Source organism: Acartia tonsa, chromosome 2 (genome assembly GCF_053477335.1).
Source record: "Acartia tonsa isolate MP-2025a chromosome 2, ASM5347733v1, whole genome shotgun sequence".
NCBI classification, from domain to species: domain Eukaryota; kingdom Metazoa; phylum Arthropoda; class Copepoda; order Calanoida; family Acartiidae; genus Acartia; species Acartia tonsa.
This window is the reverse complement of record NC_137261.1, coordinates 16,042,546-16,059,723: the sequence shown is the minus strand read 5'-3', so window position 1 is coordinate 16,059,723 and position 17,178 is coordinate 16,042,546. Positions and strand designations below refer to the sequence as shown.

The window sequence follows — 17,178 nt, the reverse complement described above, 5'->3', positions numbered from 1 at the left end:
ATGCTATTGGCTGATATTCAAAGACCCTATTGAAAGTCGGCACAGGGTTCACGGGGTTGGAGCCATACAGTTATTTCATCCTTCCCCCTCTATTGTTTTACTTTGATTATACGGCACATTGATTTATTTAAATTCAGATTGGACATGGCTGACATCATAGAAGTTAGAAAAGGATTTTCTACCGACACCTTTAATCTTGTAAGTGTATTTTTTTTTATTTACGCACTTGTACATTTGGATAATGTCATGTGTGACGTCATAAAAATATGCCTTAAACGAAAGGATGAGAGGAGAACATAATAAAGGAAACCCCTAAAAAAGAGATGGAATTTTTGTGACATCACATCCCGCATCTCCTTCGCCCCTAGCATATTGTAGGGGCTCTATATTCAAGTGGGAAAGAAAGGGATAGACCCCATTCCAAGATTTTTATTTGAAAAAAAAACATGCCGTGATCTAAAATGGCATACGCAATCGATTAAGTGGTTGGAATAATTTTAAAGGACACACATAAAAAACTTTTCTACTTTATTTATAAGAATATCACTTAGGAAAAAAAATTTATCCATATTTGAAATGATAGTAAATCTTTGCAAGTAGAAACATTCCAAAATACATGGTAAAAGTCTCTCTGATGCCAAAAATCTCTGTAATCGGTAAACCGATTGGGCTCTAATTTACTGAGAATGTGCCTATTGGTTAGAACAAGTTTTTATGCCATGTTTTTTTTGGGGGGGAGGGGGAATGAAAACCTCTCTCTAAAAGTAACCACCTCCCAAAAAAAGCTATTTTAATTTAAACTAAATTAGACACAAAAGACATTCTACCTTTTAACATAAGAATGTTAAGTAAAGAACTAATATTTTTAACCGAGACAAAATGATTTTGTAGATCCACGACGGATTTATCTTTCATCAGTTTGTTTGTCTGAAGTCCCACCTACTGCAGGATAGATAAACACTCAACAAATATCTTTAAACTATGAAGATTTTCAAATTTTAAATATTATTTCTTAAAGCTTAAGTTGTGGTATTCGGCAACCGTGAGCCATGCCTATGGCACCCCTGAACTGGGGTTCGGTGGAGGGTCAATGGCCCTCCCCCGAGTCCTGGGGAAGGGGTCTGACGACCCCCTCCCTATGCTTAAAATTAATGATTGAATCTGTCATGTTTATTATGGTTAACTGTATTCTTAATTCTCCCCCACCCTTTCCAGGGATGGGGGATCATTATTGCCCAAACTGACTATTGTATATGTGTTATAATGCTTTTATGTTATGATTATTTATTCCTATCCATGTATTCATTGTTTGTTGTATATAGCTTTAGTATCCTTTAAACCTTCAATAAAGTGACAACTGAAATAGATGTTGATCATTATCTAGTGAATGCTAGAGAAGCGTAGCTTCTCTATAGTAAGGTGTCCACGTCTGTCACACTGCCGTAATCTAATTGAACTCCGGTGTCTGCCATTTATCCTCGGCGGATACCACAACTTTTGGTGACAGCTGTGTGAGATTACGGCGAACCACAAGTGTAGAGCAGACGCGCATCTGAGGCTAAGGTACTCCCAGCAGTGAAACTGGCAAAACTGACGCAAGCAACCTGAATTACCCACCCTGGACAGCAAAGTTTAACTCTGCATCCGGCAGTTGTGGAAGCGAGACAGCGAAATTTGACGAAGAACCGCGAGCAGCGCCAATATCTAGCGGAGAATTGAGCGCCCAAAGGGCTGAAACAGGCCTGCGGACCGGCTGAAACAAGCCAAATAAGTGTAAACGGCTGAAAATAGGCCAACTTTACTGCAAGAAATAGCAGGATCCGAACCAGTGGCGCTAGCAGGACGGGACATTCCCTGCCGCCATCAGCCGGATTTGGATCAGCGGCGCTAGCAGGACGGGACATTCCCTGCCGCCGATAGGCTGAAACACGCCACATAGCTGCAAGCTGCGAGCCAACATACGAGTGTAGTGCACCAGAACAGAGAAAAACTACGTCAACTCCAAGTATCCTGAGAGGCTACAACGCAGCCACCCATCTAGAAAAACAGATATTATGTCACATTGCAGGGATTACCACCCTGGTGTGATGGCTAAACAATAGATTTATGAGCAAAGCTTGGCAAACAAATTGTTGTGTTGTGATAACAGCTAAAAATAGAACAGGGTTAGTAAACAAATCTGTTATGCAATTGTGATAAGGACAAAAATAGAAGCTAGATGTAATATAATAAAGACCCTGATATACAATCAAATCACCTCAAGCCTACAGCACAACAACAATACACCCCTTATTCCAAGGGAAAGGGAGGAGCCCCTCTCCATTGAAGGCAAATACAATCAGGGTGATATAATAGATAAGCCTAGGATTAAGAAGAAAAGGCACTATTACACCAGCACACAGTTACCCCTCCCTCACAGGGGGAACGGACGGAGTTACCCCCGTCCCCTCACGCGCTTCCCCCTTCCTACCCACACTAGCCTAAGTCCGTCTGTAGTGTGGGGCTAGCGACCGGGAACACAGAGCGCCATTCACGGGTAGCGCAACAAAGTGCGGAAAATATCATAAATTCAACGGACAAAGCGGACCAATGAGAGAGCGAGTTGAGGGATAAGAGCGCGTTTTCCCCGTGTGCGCGGATTTGACGGTGCGTACGCGCGTTGCAAGGCCAGGAGATTTCACGCACACACACACACACACACCGGAGCAGAGCTACTCCATAGCATTTAACAGGGGTATTTTGAGCAAATAAAGAATTACAAGCTTCTCTCCTTCTAGCTCCAGTGTGATAAAGGAAAACCCAATCAGTTCCTGACAGCAGTTCAGACCCTCAACATCTATCTACCCCTACCAGCCTACCCTACAACCTCAGCACCTAACTAGTGATAAGTACAGCTAAGTTTTACCTTTGCAACTAAACTACCAACCTAGTGATACAAACAGTGTTGGCTGTTAGGCTAGAACGCCTCAAGTGACAAACCATTCATTTTAGTACTGTATAACTTTGTGCCCCGCCGTTGAACCGTTGACCCGATGGACCAGCCGCAAGCCCCAGGAGGTGATCAAGCCCCAGGATGGCTCCAGGATGACCCTCAGCCGGCCCCAGCCGAGTACCGCAAGCTGATGCTGAGCAATCTGCCGGAGTATAGAGGGCCGCCCAAGCAATCCTGGTCGTCACATATCCGCAGACTCGAGATGTCATGGGCGGCTTACCGCGTGCCACCTCATGATTCCCTCAACCGCCGCAACGCCCTCCTACTGTCACTGGTAGGGCAAGCGGCGGAAATGGCATCCCATCTGTTTGGCGAGGCAGGCCAAGCCTTGACCTACGAGCAGGTCAAGGCCGAGTGTGAAATGCTATTTCGTCCTGCTTTTGAATCCCAAACGCTTAAACAAGCGTTTAGGGATTACAAGCAACACTCGACAGAACCGATACAGGCGTACATATCCACTAAATGTGCCCTGTATCGGGACGCCTACAGCCATGAGGATCTTGAGTTGTTGGTGGACGAATTAAATCGTGGAATTCGTAACGCCAATGTAAAACGCATCATGATGGGACATGAAATTACGAGTGTACCTGAGTACACTCGTAAGGCCATGTTTACCGTCACCATGATCACAAAGCAACTGAAAGAAGGTGTGTGCCTAGTAGACTCTACTGACGGGCTGACTGGATCCGCCAGCATCCAGTTGCCCCAGTATGATGATTCGGAGCCAATGGAGATTGGCACCTTGGCTCCGGGTCTCCACCAGATGGGGAAGGTCGCTCCAGATGACAAGGTTCCAGGTCGCTGCTTCCGCTGCCAGGGGAGAGGCCACCGAGCTCGAGACTGCCCAACGCCTGTGGAAGTTAGCCTAGAGGAGAGACGCACCCAGCCACGCCGTGACCGTTCTGCCAAGTGCGAGCGTTGCCACTATGACGGTCACACGGCGGCCGATTGTAGAGCTGACTGGGCCCAGGTAGCCAGCCGCAGGCGCACCGCCGATAAGGGCGCCCCTCCAGGGAAGCCCAGCAGAGTGGCCCACATGGAAGGGAGCGCGCCCCCAGCACCACCACAGCAAGCAGCCGCCCCCAAAGCTGCGGACCAAGCCGATGGGATGCCGCAGTTTGGGACTGTCCCCGCTAGGATCAATGTACTGGGCGGCGCGGCTGAACCCAACCGGGTTGGCCTAGGCTTCAGCCTCAACCACCTGGAGCCAGAGCTGATACAACCCAACAACATCGCCGAGCCAGAGATTCTGAGGCCCCAGCCTTTTAGCCTCAACATGATGGAACCTGCCCAACTGAGCCTACCCAGCAAGAGTGGAGGGGCGCTATCCAGCGTCCCTGAGACGGTGTACGGGGAGGCCCTGGCGGCCGCTGAACGAGATAGGCAGGAGGCGCTAGCCAGCGCCTCAGCATCGATGTATGGGACGCCACCAGGCGTCGCCACCTGGGATGACGGGGGGGTGCTATCCAGCGCCTCCCACCTGGTGCCTGGGGCGACAACCGTCGCCGCCACCGAGATACCTGGATCCTGGAACGAGCCAGCCTCCAACCTGATGTCTGGGGCGACAACCGTCGCCGCCACCGAGATACCTGGATCCTGGAACGAGCCAGCCTCCAACCTGATGTCTGGGGCGACAACCGTCGCCGCCACCGAGAGACCTGAGTCCTGGAACGAGCCAGCAGTCCCAGAGGAAGGGGTGACACCCGTCACCCCCAGTCAGCCAGCGCCACCAGCCTGCAGGGAGAGCCCAGCTACATGCCATCCAGAGCCCCCTGCCAGCCGAAGGAACCCAGCTGCCCAACACCAGGATAAGTTGAATTTGTTAAATGTGTTGTATCCAAGCTATTGTAAAACCCCCGCCTTGCCTGTGCCCCCTGCACCAGAGGCTGGGGAGATTGAAATTTGGGAAAATAAGGACTTGCCTGTGCCACATGCACCTGAGTTCCTAGGGCAGGGGAGGGAAGTGAGTAAGGGCGAGCCTGTGCCACATGCACTTCAGCCCCATGCCACTGGGCATGCCTTGGACCAGGGAAGGGAGCACTTGGGGCTAGGGGAGCCGACACCCAGGCAAGCGCCAGTCGCTTGCCAGTCTGTCATTGGGGAAGGTATCGGGGTGCCCCGGCCGCACAAAGATAACGCTCAATGGAAACTTGTATCTAGCCAGGAGCAGCCCAGCCGTGTCCAGCCACAAGAAGCAGCCGTGACCAGAGCTGAAGATCCCCAGCCGCGTTAGCGAGGTAGATGGTTGCCTGGAAGCCTCTCCCATTGGTGGATGGTCCTGTGGGGCCTCCTGCTGGCAGCCGTGTGGCCTACAACCAGCTACGTCCTGGTGGGATGGGACTGTGCCAACCCCACCCATGTCACATCCTACAATAAAGAAAAGATGTGTAATACGGAGCCCCTACACCAGGAGGTGCCCCTGGGCCATGAAGTGCACATCCTGCAGCAGGTCAAGGTGAGGGAAACAACCGGGTACAGTTGCCAGCTCACCGTGTCCCAGTGGACATTCAGGTGTGGGGTATGGGGTCACCTCAAGGTGACCTCGGTCCCCACCCTCATGAGGCCAACCAAGATAGACCCAGAAGCGTGCCGAGACCTGGCCAGGAACCGAGTCTACACGCTGCCAGGCAAGACCCAGCCACTGACGTTCCAGCTGAACCATCCCCTGTTCTTCACCATCGACATGGTGGGCGCCCTCGTCAACAGCCCCGAGGGGGTGGGTTGTGAAGGGGAGGACGTCCACTTCGAGGGCCAGCTGTACCGCAATGAATTAGTGCTCCAGGAACGCAGCTGCTGGTCAAGGAAGAGACCTACGTGGTAGAGGATGGACGGGTGGAGTCCCAGTCTGACCACCTGACCCTGGAGTGTCCCCATTCTGAACTGTCCTGCATCACTGGGGAAGCAACCTACGTGTGGGACCACCTGGGGAGAGATTGCCCCTTGAGGCTGATCCGCAGCCTCCAGCCCAGCCTAGTGATGGATGCATACCTGGTTGACCATCAGGCCCAGTTTTTCATCAACATGACCAACCCCACCTCGATTGTGAACTGCGACTTCGAGGCCCATGCCACCAACCATCCAGCGTTGTTCGTGGCAGCTGACCCAGCCGCGGCTGCGCTGCCCAGAGTGTCGGCTAGGGATGTTGACGTCCCCCTACAAGCCCAAATACATGCAGGTTATATTGGGTTTACCCTGGAAACGCGCATGAAAAGCACAGCAGCAGAAGAAGTAGCGGCCAACTGCTGGAAGCTCCAGCAACTAGACCCGGCCCACCCGGTGCGTGTCCAGGGGAGCACGTTCTCGGTACTGAGGGGAGACATCCTGCTGCAGCTGACCTGCCAACGCCATAAATACGTTGTCCGCGAACACAAGGAGTCTTGGGACAAAGTGCCAGTAGAACCCACAGGATTTGTAGACGCTGTGACACGAGTATATAGTGAGCACGCCACCAAGATCCCCTGCTCCTCCACATACCCCCTGACTGTGCACGCGGAGGAAGGCTGGATAGAGTTAACCCCCGCTCCTAAGAAGAGGCCACCCCCGCTGGATACGCCTAAGCAATTGTTGACAGAGTCCTTAGATGACTTCAGTTCAGGGGGCTTGTATTCGCAGGCTGAGTTGAACGACTGGCAACAACTGCTGGCGTTCCCAGCATACAAGAGCGCCATGCTGACCGGCCTATCCTATGGCTCCTGCGTTCAGCAAGGCAGCTGTTCGGCCACAGGAGACCATGGGATAGTGTCCTACAACATTGACCGACTGGCGGAGGAAGGAGAGGCCGCCCTGGATGTCTGGGCTGGATTTAGACAAGCTATCCACGAGTGGGGAGATGGCGCAGCCATACTGTGCTTGCTGTTGTTGATCCTCAAACTGCTGGGGGACCTAACCATCATTTCTCTGGCAGCAGCACAAGGAGGCGTCCGAGCAGCCCTGAATGCGATGTCACAAGTGTTCCTGTACCATCCAGCTTTGTATAGGAAAGCTCTGGCTAGAGCCAGGCTCACCCATGCCAAGTCCCGGGACTTTTCAGTAGACTGGGATGCCATTCCCATAGGCAGGGAAGCAGCCGAGGAAATGGTGTCTATGCAATCAGCTGATAGCGGGCATGACCGCCCAGGTAGGCCAGGACCGCCCTCTGGCAGACCCCGCGGCCCCTCAGGAGGACAGGCCGCTGCCCAGACGATCAACCTGGCAGCCAGCGCCCCAGCCGCTGCCAACAACAACCAGCAGGCCCCACTGCTGACCGTTCCAGCAACAACGGTGCCACCTGCCAACCTGACACCTGCCGGCGCCGAACAACGTGTCCAACCAAAGCCAGCCTCTGCCTTCTATCCCACGTTGGGAGCCCATCAACCCTGAGAAAACACTCACCACTAGGATTCCATTGAATCATTATCGTTTGTATATATCTTAGCCCTAAGGAGCGGACCGAAGGCCTCAACCACTGTCGGAAGTCTGGTAGGGAAACCCTCTCCCAGCCTTCCGAGGGGAGAGTTGTGGTATTCGGCAACCGTGAGCCATGCCTATGGCACCCCTGAACTGGGGTTCGGTGGAGGGTCAATGGCCCTCCCCCGAGTCCTGGGGAAGGGGTCTGACGACCCCCTCCCTATGCTTAAAATTAATGATTGAATCTGTCATGTTTATTATGGTTAACTGTATTCTTAATTCTCCCCCACCCTTTCCAGGGATGGGGGATCATTATTGCCCAAACTGACTATTGTATATGTGTTATAATGCTTTTATGTTATGATTATTTATTCCTATCCATGTATTCATTGTTTGTTGTATATAGCTTTAGTATCCTTTAAACCTTCAATAAAGTGACAACTGAAATAGATGTTGATCATTATCTAGTGAATGCTAGAGAAGCGTAGCTTCTCTATAGTAAGGTGTCCACGTCTGTCACACTGCCGTAATCTAATTGAACTCCGGTGTCTGCCATTTATCCTCGGCGGATACCACAAAGTATTAAAGAGAGAAAAAATTTTATTTGGATTTAAGTAAATAAATTTCAAAGTATTATATAAAATAATTAAATGTGTCTTTGTAAAAACGAATCTTTTCTATGATTAGGGTCGGTCCGTCCGTCCGGAACGAATAGCTTTTTACGTTAATTTAAGCATGTTAGAATTGTCCTATCGATTTCAATTTGCATGGTGATTTCTGTAGTAGATAGGTACGATTTAGAAAGCGTAGCAACTCTGTAATCGTTACCAGAATGTCCTACCGTTTCAGAGCTTAACTTTTAAGGATGTTGTCATCCTTGTTTAATGCGTATGTATTTTAACGAGAGCAAAATTGTATTTGGATTTAAGAGTATAAATTATAGATTATTAATTAAAGATTAAATGAATCAGTAAAGTTGTGCTTCTAAAGAATTATTCGCTAACATCTTTGAAACAGATGGTAAGATTCAAATGCTTTTCTCAAAGAAGCATTTTTATGTTTTGAAGTAGTTTTAAACATTTTATATTTACTTAATTTTTTTATCTTTTAGAGTAAATTACTTTTTAGCCTTAGTAAAAGACATTATTCATTATTTACTGCCCTTTTCAGGGAGGGAGGAGACATTGAGCTGTTTATAACACTAGTCTCCAAAGTTTTAGTTTTGTAATAACGTTTTCTTATTCGTTGGCTCAACAACTTTGGGGACTTTTGTTGAATTTTTATTGGTTAATACATTAAGTTGAGTGTCCAAACGTTTCAACAACTAATTGTAATCAACAGAGGGAGTAATTTTGTGTATCATTATAGAGGATTTACATCAATTTATCCGCCATTGTCTTATCCCTTTAAATCCCCTGCGCTTTCACTCTTAATGAGTTTTGTGTATAGGGACAGATTGATAGTTTAAATACATTTTTACTTTCCACTTTCTAGTTTACTAATTTTAAGAAGTTTTTAAAAGCAAAAAATATTATAATTAGGGTCAGTCCGTCCGTTCGTCAGTAACGGGTATCTTTTTTGTGGAACGAGTAGCTCTTTTCGTTAATTTATCTATCGATTTCTAACTTTAAAGGGTGATTCATGTTAGATAGGATTTTTATGTGATATAATTATCCGATTAGTCTTACTTTTGGAATACTGATTCCTAGGACAACAAACTACAATGTTATAAGGGAAGCACCTCTATAATCAAATCCTAAAAATGTAATTATGTGCCAAAACAATATCCTTTATTTCAGCAGTTTTTCAACAAATTTACTTCTGATTTTTCAGTTCTGACAATCTACAAGTGTTTATGTTTGTTTGACCTACCGTTTCAGAGCTTTGCTTTATAAATCGTACCTAACTACTACAGGAATCACTATGAAAAGTTTGGAATCGATAGGACAATTCTAACCTACTTAATTTAACGAAAAGAGCTAACTGCCCGTGACGTACGAACGGACCGATACTAATTACAGAAAAGCTTCGCTTAAAAGGAGGTTAACTACGTAACAGAAATAATATAGATAATTATGACTAGCACAGCCACTGTAAGCGTATGTGTATTTATTAGTCTTGTCTTTCAATGTATTTCATGTGGTTATATACTAAATCTAAGAAAGGATCAGTAATTTAAATGTGACATTTAAAAGTTCTAATGCAATATCAATTTCAATTTGTATTTGATTTTGGCACGAATATGGGATAACGCTTTGATAAAAAAATATATTGCGATAACTTGTTGTAATCTATACTGGAGGTAATGATCATTAAATGAGGACTACAGTAACAACCTCGATTGACGTCATAAAATTATAAAATATATTTGTAACAAATAAAGTTTTGCGATAAATTCGTTATTAATAACTAATTAATGCATTTTGTTTATACAAGATAACCAAATATTGCAATCAACTCGTCGCAATTATTAAATTTTACTATTGTAAAATTATGGTCAAAACTGATTTTAACATTCATCATACCTTGTCCTTTACCTACATAGATAAGTATGTAGGTCTGCAGATAATTGTCTAAACAGTTTTGCAATTCGTCTCCACATTTTTTTGTACATTTGCAAACAAGAATAATAATAGCAAAACAATTTTTAGATCTTTACATTATACATACATTTGAATTTCGTTGGACAATGTTTAAAAGACTTTGTGTCAGATTTAATTATTATTATTATTCTAACAAGCTAATTCTAAAGTTATCCATTCCAGACGGACGGACGGACAGACAGTAATTATAGAAAAACATTGCTTTTAAAAATTGAAAGAAAAAAAAGATAAATCACGGTCTAATTTTCGTGAAATTTACAGTTTGTTTTATTGCAACGACAAAAGTAAACTATTAAAAACAAATAAACACATTTTATGATCTTTTAAAAGTGGGATTTTCATATTTAGTCTTGTTTACACTTCCGGTTGAATTTTAAAATTGTAAAAGAATAATTTTCCTGAGGCTTACAGACTATTTCCAAGCCCTGCTTTTAAGTATAAACAAGGACGATAATGTGAATCTGTTCATTAGAATTTAACACTAGAGAGGGGAAGGGTTAAATATTTGTACCTCCCTATCGCACTGTCCTTGTGCCCACTTTAAATTGGGTCATTGAAAATCAACCAATGGTGTGGTGTGTATTAACACAGCCAAGTAGCAGGAAATAATATGGTAGCAGACGAATAAGGTCATTAAAAAAGGAAGGGAGGTAGTTATCTGCAAATACATCTGTACTCTAGATCTGTTAGCTGTTCAAATATAATAAGAGAAATAATAACAATAATATGAAAACAAAGTTGAAATTGATAAAATAATAGAAAAGTCTAAAAATACAAAGAAATGATATTTAGGCAAAGTTTAAAAAGCATTGGGCTAAATTCTATAAAATTGCCTATGCTAGGCTAGAAAAGAGTTTCCTTAGCCTTACATAAATATAAAGAACTATTGGGTATAGTCCCTTTCGTGGCAACGCACCTTAAAGGGCGATTCTTCGTATTTTTCACAGTAGCTTTTTTGTATTTCTAGCCCCTGCGGAGGGGCTCTCACCCTGCGGGGCCAATTGCCTAACCCTGTGGGGCAATCACCTAACCCAATATAACCTAACCTAACCTAAATTAACCTATAAAAAGCCTAAGAAACTCTAAAGTATTTAGCCAGCTGTATTTTGGCATAACTCATAGGGATAGAATACTTAATTAATCATAACAAAAAAAAATAAATGTTGGAGATACGGAAAGTCACATGTGTGACGTCATAAAATAGTCTAAATCCATCAAATCCCCTTCTCCTCTCATCCTTTCTTTTAGGCCGTATTTCTATGACGTCACATATGACACTTTCCGCATGTCCCTAAATGTTTAGGTAGAAAGATTGACAGAAAGATTGGAGATACGGAAAGTCACATGTGTGACGTCATAAAATAGTCTAAATCCATCAAATCCCCATCTCCTCTCATCCTTCCTTTTAGGCCGTATTTCTATGACGTCACATATGACACTTTTCGCATAACTCTAAATGTTTAGGTAGAAAGATTGACAGAGAAAGCAAGTTTATTAAGCCGTATGTACAATCCAGAACACTGTATGTCAATCATTTTTGATCACAGGGACAGAAAGGAAGACAGCCATACATTAGGTCAGTATAATTAAACAAGGATGATAATATCCATAAAGGCGAAGCTCCGAAACGGTAGGACAAACGAACATTAACACTTGTAGAGTGTCAAAACTGAATAATCAGTGTAAACAAAATTGTAAGTAAATTAGCTCAAATATGGAATAATTTTTAAGGACATACTTACATTTTTAGAACTTGATTATAGAGATGCTTCGCTTATGAAATTTTAGTTTGTTCTCCTAGGAATCAGTATTCCAAAAATCTAATCAATCGGATAATTATATCACATTAAAATTTGTTGCTAAAAGGGTTAAAATCAACATGTTTTAAATGGGCGTACGGACTTTCTGGTAACAATTTTAGAGTTGCTACGCTTCCTAAATCGTACCTAACTACTGCAAGAATTACCATGCAAAGTTTGAAATTAATAGAACAATTCTAAAATGCTTAAATTAACAAAAAAAATATCCAACAGAAGGACTATACCTACTGACCCTAATTATAGAAAAGTTTTGCTTTTAACAAGGATGACAACCACCATACGAGTGAAATATAAATCTTCATATATCTGACTCTAACAAACTCAGTACACATACCTTTTCTTGACCACCGAACCCTGTTCCCATTTTTCTAAATCTGAAAAAAATATATCTAGCCCCTGCTAGGGGCTCTTACACTATAGATCCCTATCCATACGGAGTACTATACCTGCAGGGTTCTTATAATCTTTACTTAATCTAAACTAAAATAAGCATCAAAACACATTTTTTCAAAACGTTTGATTGTGACTCAGATGCAATCAACAAGAAACCGTCAATTATTTTTAGACAAAAGGGTTAAATTTCGAATATAAAAAATTATGGTAACATGGATAAGATGTGACATTTTGGAAAGAATTGCACTTGTTGTCTTTTGTTTAAATTAGGAGGTCAGATAAGATAAAAAGCAAGAAACAAGGAGATAGGGAATAATGAATTAATGATTGTATTGATTTTCGTGACATTGGAGTAATTAAAATTGCAATTTTTTTCTTTTCTAATACTGCTTTGCTGGAGGCTGCTATGAATACAAAAATCGGACCATAGTTCAATATATAAGTTGTCATCATGGTCATGCACTTTGATAACATTTGGCTCACCATCACTACCCATAGGAGCATCTTAAAGGCAATCATCCTTAAAATCAAGATTTTAAAATGGATTTTTTTAACACATTAAGAACCATTTTTGTATACTTTTGGGAGTAATTATTATTTTTAGTATGTACTTAGCTTCATCCATAAGGCTTTCCGCATCTGAAAGGTCGTTTCGTCGTATTTTCACAGTAGCTCTTGATAGGTTGTTTTAGGTTAGGTTAGGTTAGGTAAATGTTAATGATTGCTACACAGGGATAGAGCCACCCGCAGGGGCTAGAAATACGACGAAACGCCACTTAAGAGGCGATGTCACGAAACTGTTAATAACCGAATAATCTTAAAACTTTTCTACCTAAACCTACTTCCATCTTACATATTTTAATTGGCAGAATTTTACACACTGAGAGAAGTATAATAGTAATTTATCGCATCGTAGTAAAAAAAGCTTTCCGTGGATATAAAAATGTACAACTAAAATATTAAAACCAGTTTGCGGGACAAAGTGTCTCAAAAATCAGCCATGTGACATCATAAAAATGAGGGAGATTAGAGGAGAAGTGAAAAAAAAATCCCTTTAAAAAGAGATGGATAATCATTCATTTTTATGACGTAACATGGCTGATTGTTTAGACTTTTTCAGTATAGCTTAGAACCGGTTCTAATCCAGCGGATATCAATCGGTTTAGAAGTCATAAATAAGGAATATATTGGCTAGTGTCCATCCCTGTATACCTGAAAAAAAGGATACTGGGATGTAAAGGGATAAGACAATGGCCGATATATTGATGTACATCCACATTAATGACTAGAGTTGGCTCGATATAACTATCTCCCTATTGGCTAGTTTTCTATATGCATATATATTTCTTAATAAATCTATTTTCCTCACCCGGCATTACTATTTAAACGGAAGTAAATATTTAATAATTTAAATGATCTTAAAAAGATCTTTTAAATTATATTTTTTTCTTTACATTACCATCACCAAAGGGTTTATTATATGATTACAATTTTAGTTCAATATTTGAACACACAAAGTGTCGCCACAATCGAATTCTTTTAAGACAGAGTTTTCTTAAATTTATTATATCATAAATTTAAATTTTCTTTTTTATGATTAGAAATTAAATACTTCATTATAATGTAAATAGCAACATGAAATGAAAAAAATGAATTTGTTTTTAATAAAGTAAAATAATGGGTGTTATCGTTCTGGGCAATGAGAGTTTATTATGGATTATTGGAGCACTATGAGTTTTTAACGAATAGTCCTTGGAAAACTTGAGCTCATTTATAGACATTTATTTCCTATATAGATCTGACATGGATCTTGAAGCAATTAAGCAGGCCGTTTTGAACAGGTTAAAAATTGGAAGATTTCATTAAATATAAGTTATCGCAAATATACTTAGTAAATAACACACAAAATTTCCCCTTCTGTAGATGACAATTAGAGCCGTTGAAATGTTTGAACACAGAACTTAATGATCCAACCAACCAAACTTCACTTTTAAAAGTTGTAATAAAACTTTGGGGACCAGTGTAATAAACAGCCCAATGTCCCCTCATTCCCTGGAAAGGACAGGACATTTGCACAGGATAATTAATACAAATAGTTTTTAACTCCAACTATAAGTCACACAACAAAGACTTTTATTTTGCGTAATAACAAAAATAAACTCTTGTTTGAATTACAGATTAAATTTTTACTCAACAAAATACTTGAAAATATTAAAAATTCTATTAAAATTTTTTTTTTAAACTGATGTAAAATGTAAATACAGATAACTGACTGCCCCCCTTTTCCAAGGACCTTTTTTGTCTGCTAGCAAATTGTTTTCTGATACTCGGCTGAGTTGAAATTCACGACATTATTGGTTGATTTTCCAAGATCCAATTGAGAGTCGGCACAAGGTCCATGGGATGGAGACATACACTTATTTAACCCTCTAGTGTTTTATTCTAATGTGTATATAAGCCTTAGGATGAATTAGATTAGCTTACATTTTTTAAAGTTTAATCTTCACATATGTTATTATGCAATTAGAAAACTCAATTTACACGAAATTTTCACGAAATAATTTTCAATAACAAACATTTAAACTACTAAACGCTATTCTAATAAGCAATAATACCCAATATAAAGAAAAAAAATACATACAACTATTATATTTGTCATGCTATTTTTTTATCAATTACATTATAATTAGTATGAATAAATAAATACATAAATAACTGCTTCTATTACAACTAGCAAATATATAATCACTATGTTTTTACTGTGTTTTAAAATTTTTAATATTAGTTGTAAAATTAAGTTTTTTATATTCGGCAAAAACAAAAAGTATAAACATCTTAATTAGTGTTTTTTCATCATTATAATTTTTCAATATTTAAAATGCTCTACAAATATTATAATCCAATAATTGGTTATAGTTCTTTTTTGGCAACGCCTCTTTAGGGGCGTTTCGTCGTATTTTTACAGTAGCTTTACCCCTATTTCTAGCCACTGAGGGTGGCTCTAACCCTGCGGAGCCAATTAACTAAACTTCCGGGGCAATCACCTAACAACTAACATTAATTTTTAAATTATATAGGGCATATAAAATTAATAATAATTTGTTTGTAGATCTAGTATTTGGAAACAAGCACGATAGAGATGCATGGTACGAAGCAATTGAACAACTTATAGGTAAGCATTTGTTATTATTAGTATTTTAACAAGTATTCTTTTATTAATTTGAATTAAACAAGAATAACAACAGGCATAAGTAGCGAAGCACAAAAAAATCATGGATATGAACACGGACAAGGAGATTTAAATAGCATTTGTTAAAATCAAGAATGGGTTATTGAAAAAAAAAGTTACTAACATATTTTTATATTTTTTGATTATTATATTTTATATAATGACTAACAGACCGACGGTAAAAGTTTCAGCTGTGTATCTTGATTAGGAGCCGAGAAAATCACGTTTCCCACACTTCGTGTCTGACGGACGGACAGACGGGCGGACATTTGAGATTATAGAGTAGCTGCGCTACTAAACAAAATATCTAAGGGACTTTTACAATTTGAATACAAGTTTTTTTTTCAAATGTTACCATTTTAACATGAAAAGACTTGAAATCTAAACAGATTTAAACATCGAAAAGGAAAACAGTGACAAATGTAAAAAAAAAACAAGGATGACAGCGCCCATAAAAGCGAAGCTGTAAAATTAGAAGGAAGGACAAACGAACATCGCAGATGAATTGAATATTTATATCAAACAAAAAAATATCCAAAATGTTAATATTTTAAATGAACGTACGTTCATTCTGGCAACGATTATAGGGTTGCAACGCTTTCTAAATTATATCTAACTGTTATAGGAATCATGATGCATAGTTTGAACTCGATTTTACAATTCTAACATGTCTAAATTAACGAACCAAACTAGCCGTTACGGACAGAGAAGCCTATTTATAGAAAAGCTTCGCTTTTAAAACTGATAGAAAGATAGTGTGAGTGAATAAGTTAAAATATTCACTAGGACAAAATTGTGCATTAAAAGCGCATGATAAAATCTCAACAAAAAGTAATTGGCGTCTTATTTTTAGGCAGACAAAAATTTAATCTTAAAACTATCGTATGTATATCTTTAATGAAGTATCCTACCCGTTACCGTGGCTCAACACGTAGCGCATCCACTCGTCGTCGGGAAGGTGATAGTTAGAGTAGGGGGGAATGCCTTGGTTGGTTCATAAACAGGCGCAGTTCATTACCATTTAATGATAGGACTTAGGTCGTGCGACCAAAGAACAAGATTGTATGTTTGATGTTACTTAATTTATTTTTTTTCTTTTAAACTAACACAAAAAATGGGGGGTGGGTATTCAACTCCCCCAACCCCCTAAAAATGTCCCGCCCTTCCAAAAAAAATATTTTATTTTTTCTTTAAAAATCTAAAATAAACAATAGGTAGTCGAAGTCAGCCCTCCCTCCCCCTCATGTGCCCCTAGCAGCTAGTAGGTAAATAATGTAAGATTTTTATAAGTACCTTGGTCTAACTATAGAGAAGCTGTGCTATTTAACAGGAATGACAACACCCAGAAAAGCAAAGCTCTGAAATTGTAAAACAAACGAACATTAACACTATCAGAATATAGATGTATAAAAATCGAAACAAGTTGTGAGTAAATTTGTTGAGAAACTGCTTAAGTACAGGACGAATTACATTTTTAGGACTTAATTATAGAGATGCTTCGTTATAACATTGTGCTTTGTTGTCCTAGGAATCAGTATTCCAAAGAACATATCAATCGGAAAATTTTATCGCATAAAAATCATACCTTACTACTACAGTAATCACCAAGCACAGTTTGGAATCGATAGGACAATTCTAACCTATTTAAATTAACGAAAAGAGCTAAATGTCCGTGACGTACGGACGGACGGGCCGACCCTAATTATAGAAAAGCTTTGCATGTAAAAAGGGCAAAAGTAAGCGAGACTGAAGAGT

At 40.8% G+C, this 17,178-nt stretch overlaps 1 protein-coding gene across 1 annotated transcript in view; it reads left to right on the top strand.

Annotated features, from left to right (window-relative positions):
- LOC145305661 (1-phosphatidylinositol 4,5-bisphosphate phosphodiesterase zeta-1-like) overlaps positions 1-17,178 on the top strand; it is a 68,715-nt gene that overhangs the window by 9,744 nt on the left and 41,793 nt on the right. Inside the window, exons 5-7 of the mRNA XM_080147370.1 lie at positions 138-198; positions 11,446-11,557; positions 15,304-15,366. Of these exons, the coding sequence (XP_080003496.1) occupies positions 138-198; positions 11,446-11,557; positions 15,304-15,366 (236 nt within the window). The remainder of the gene's footprint in view (positions 1-137; positions 199-11,445; positions 11,558-15,303; positions 15,367-17,178) is intronic.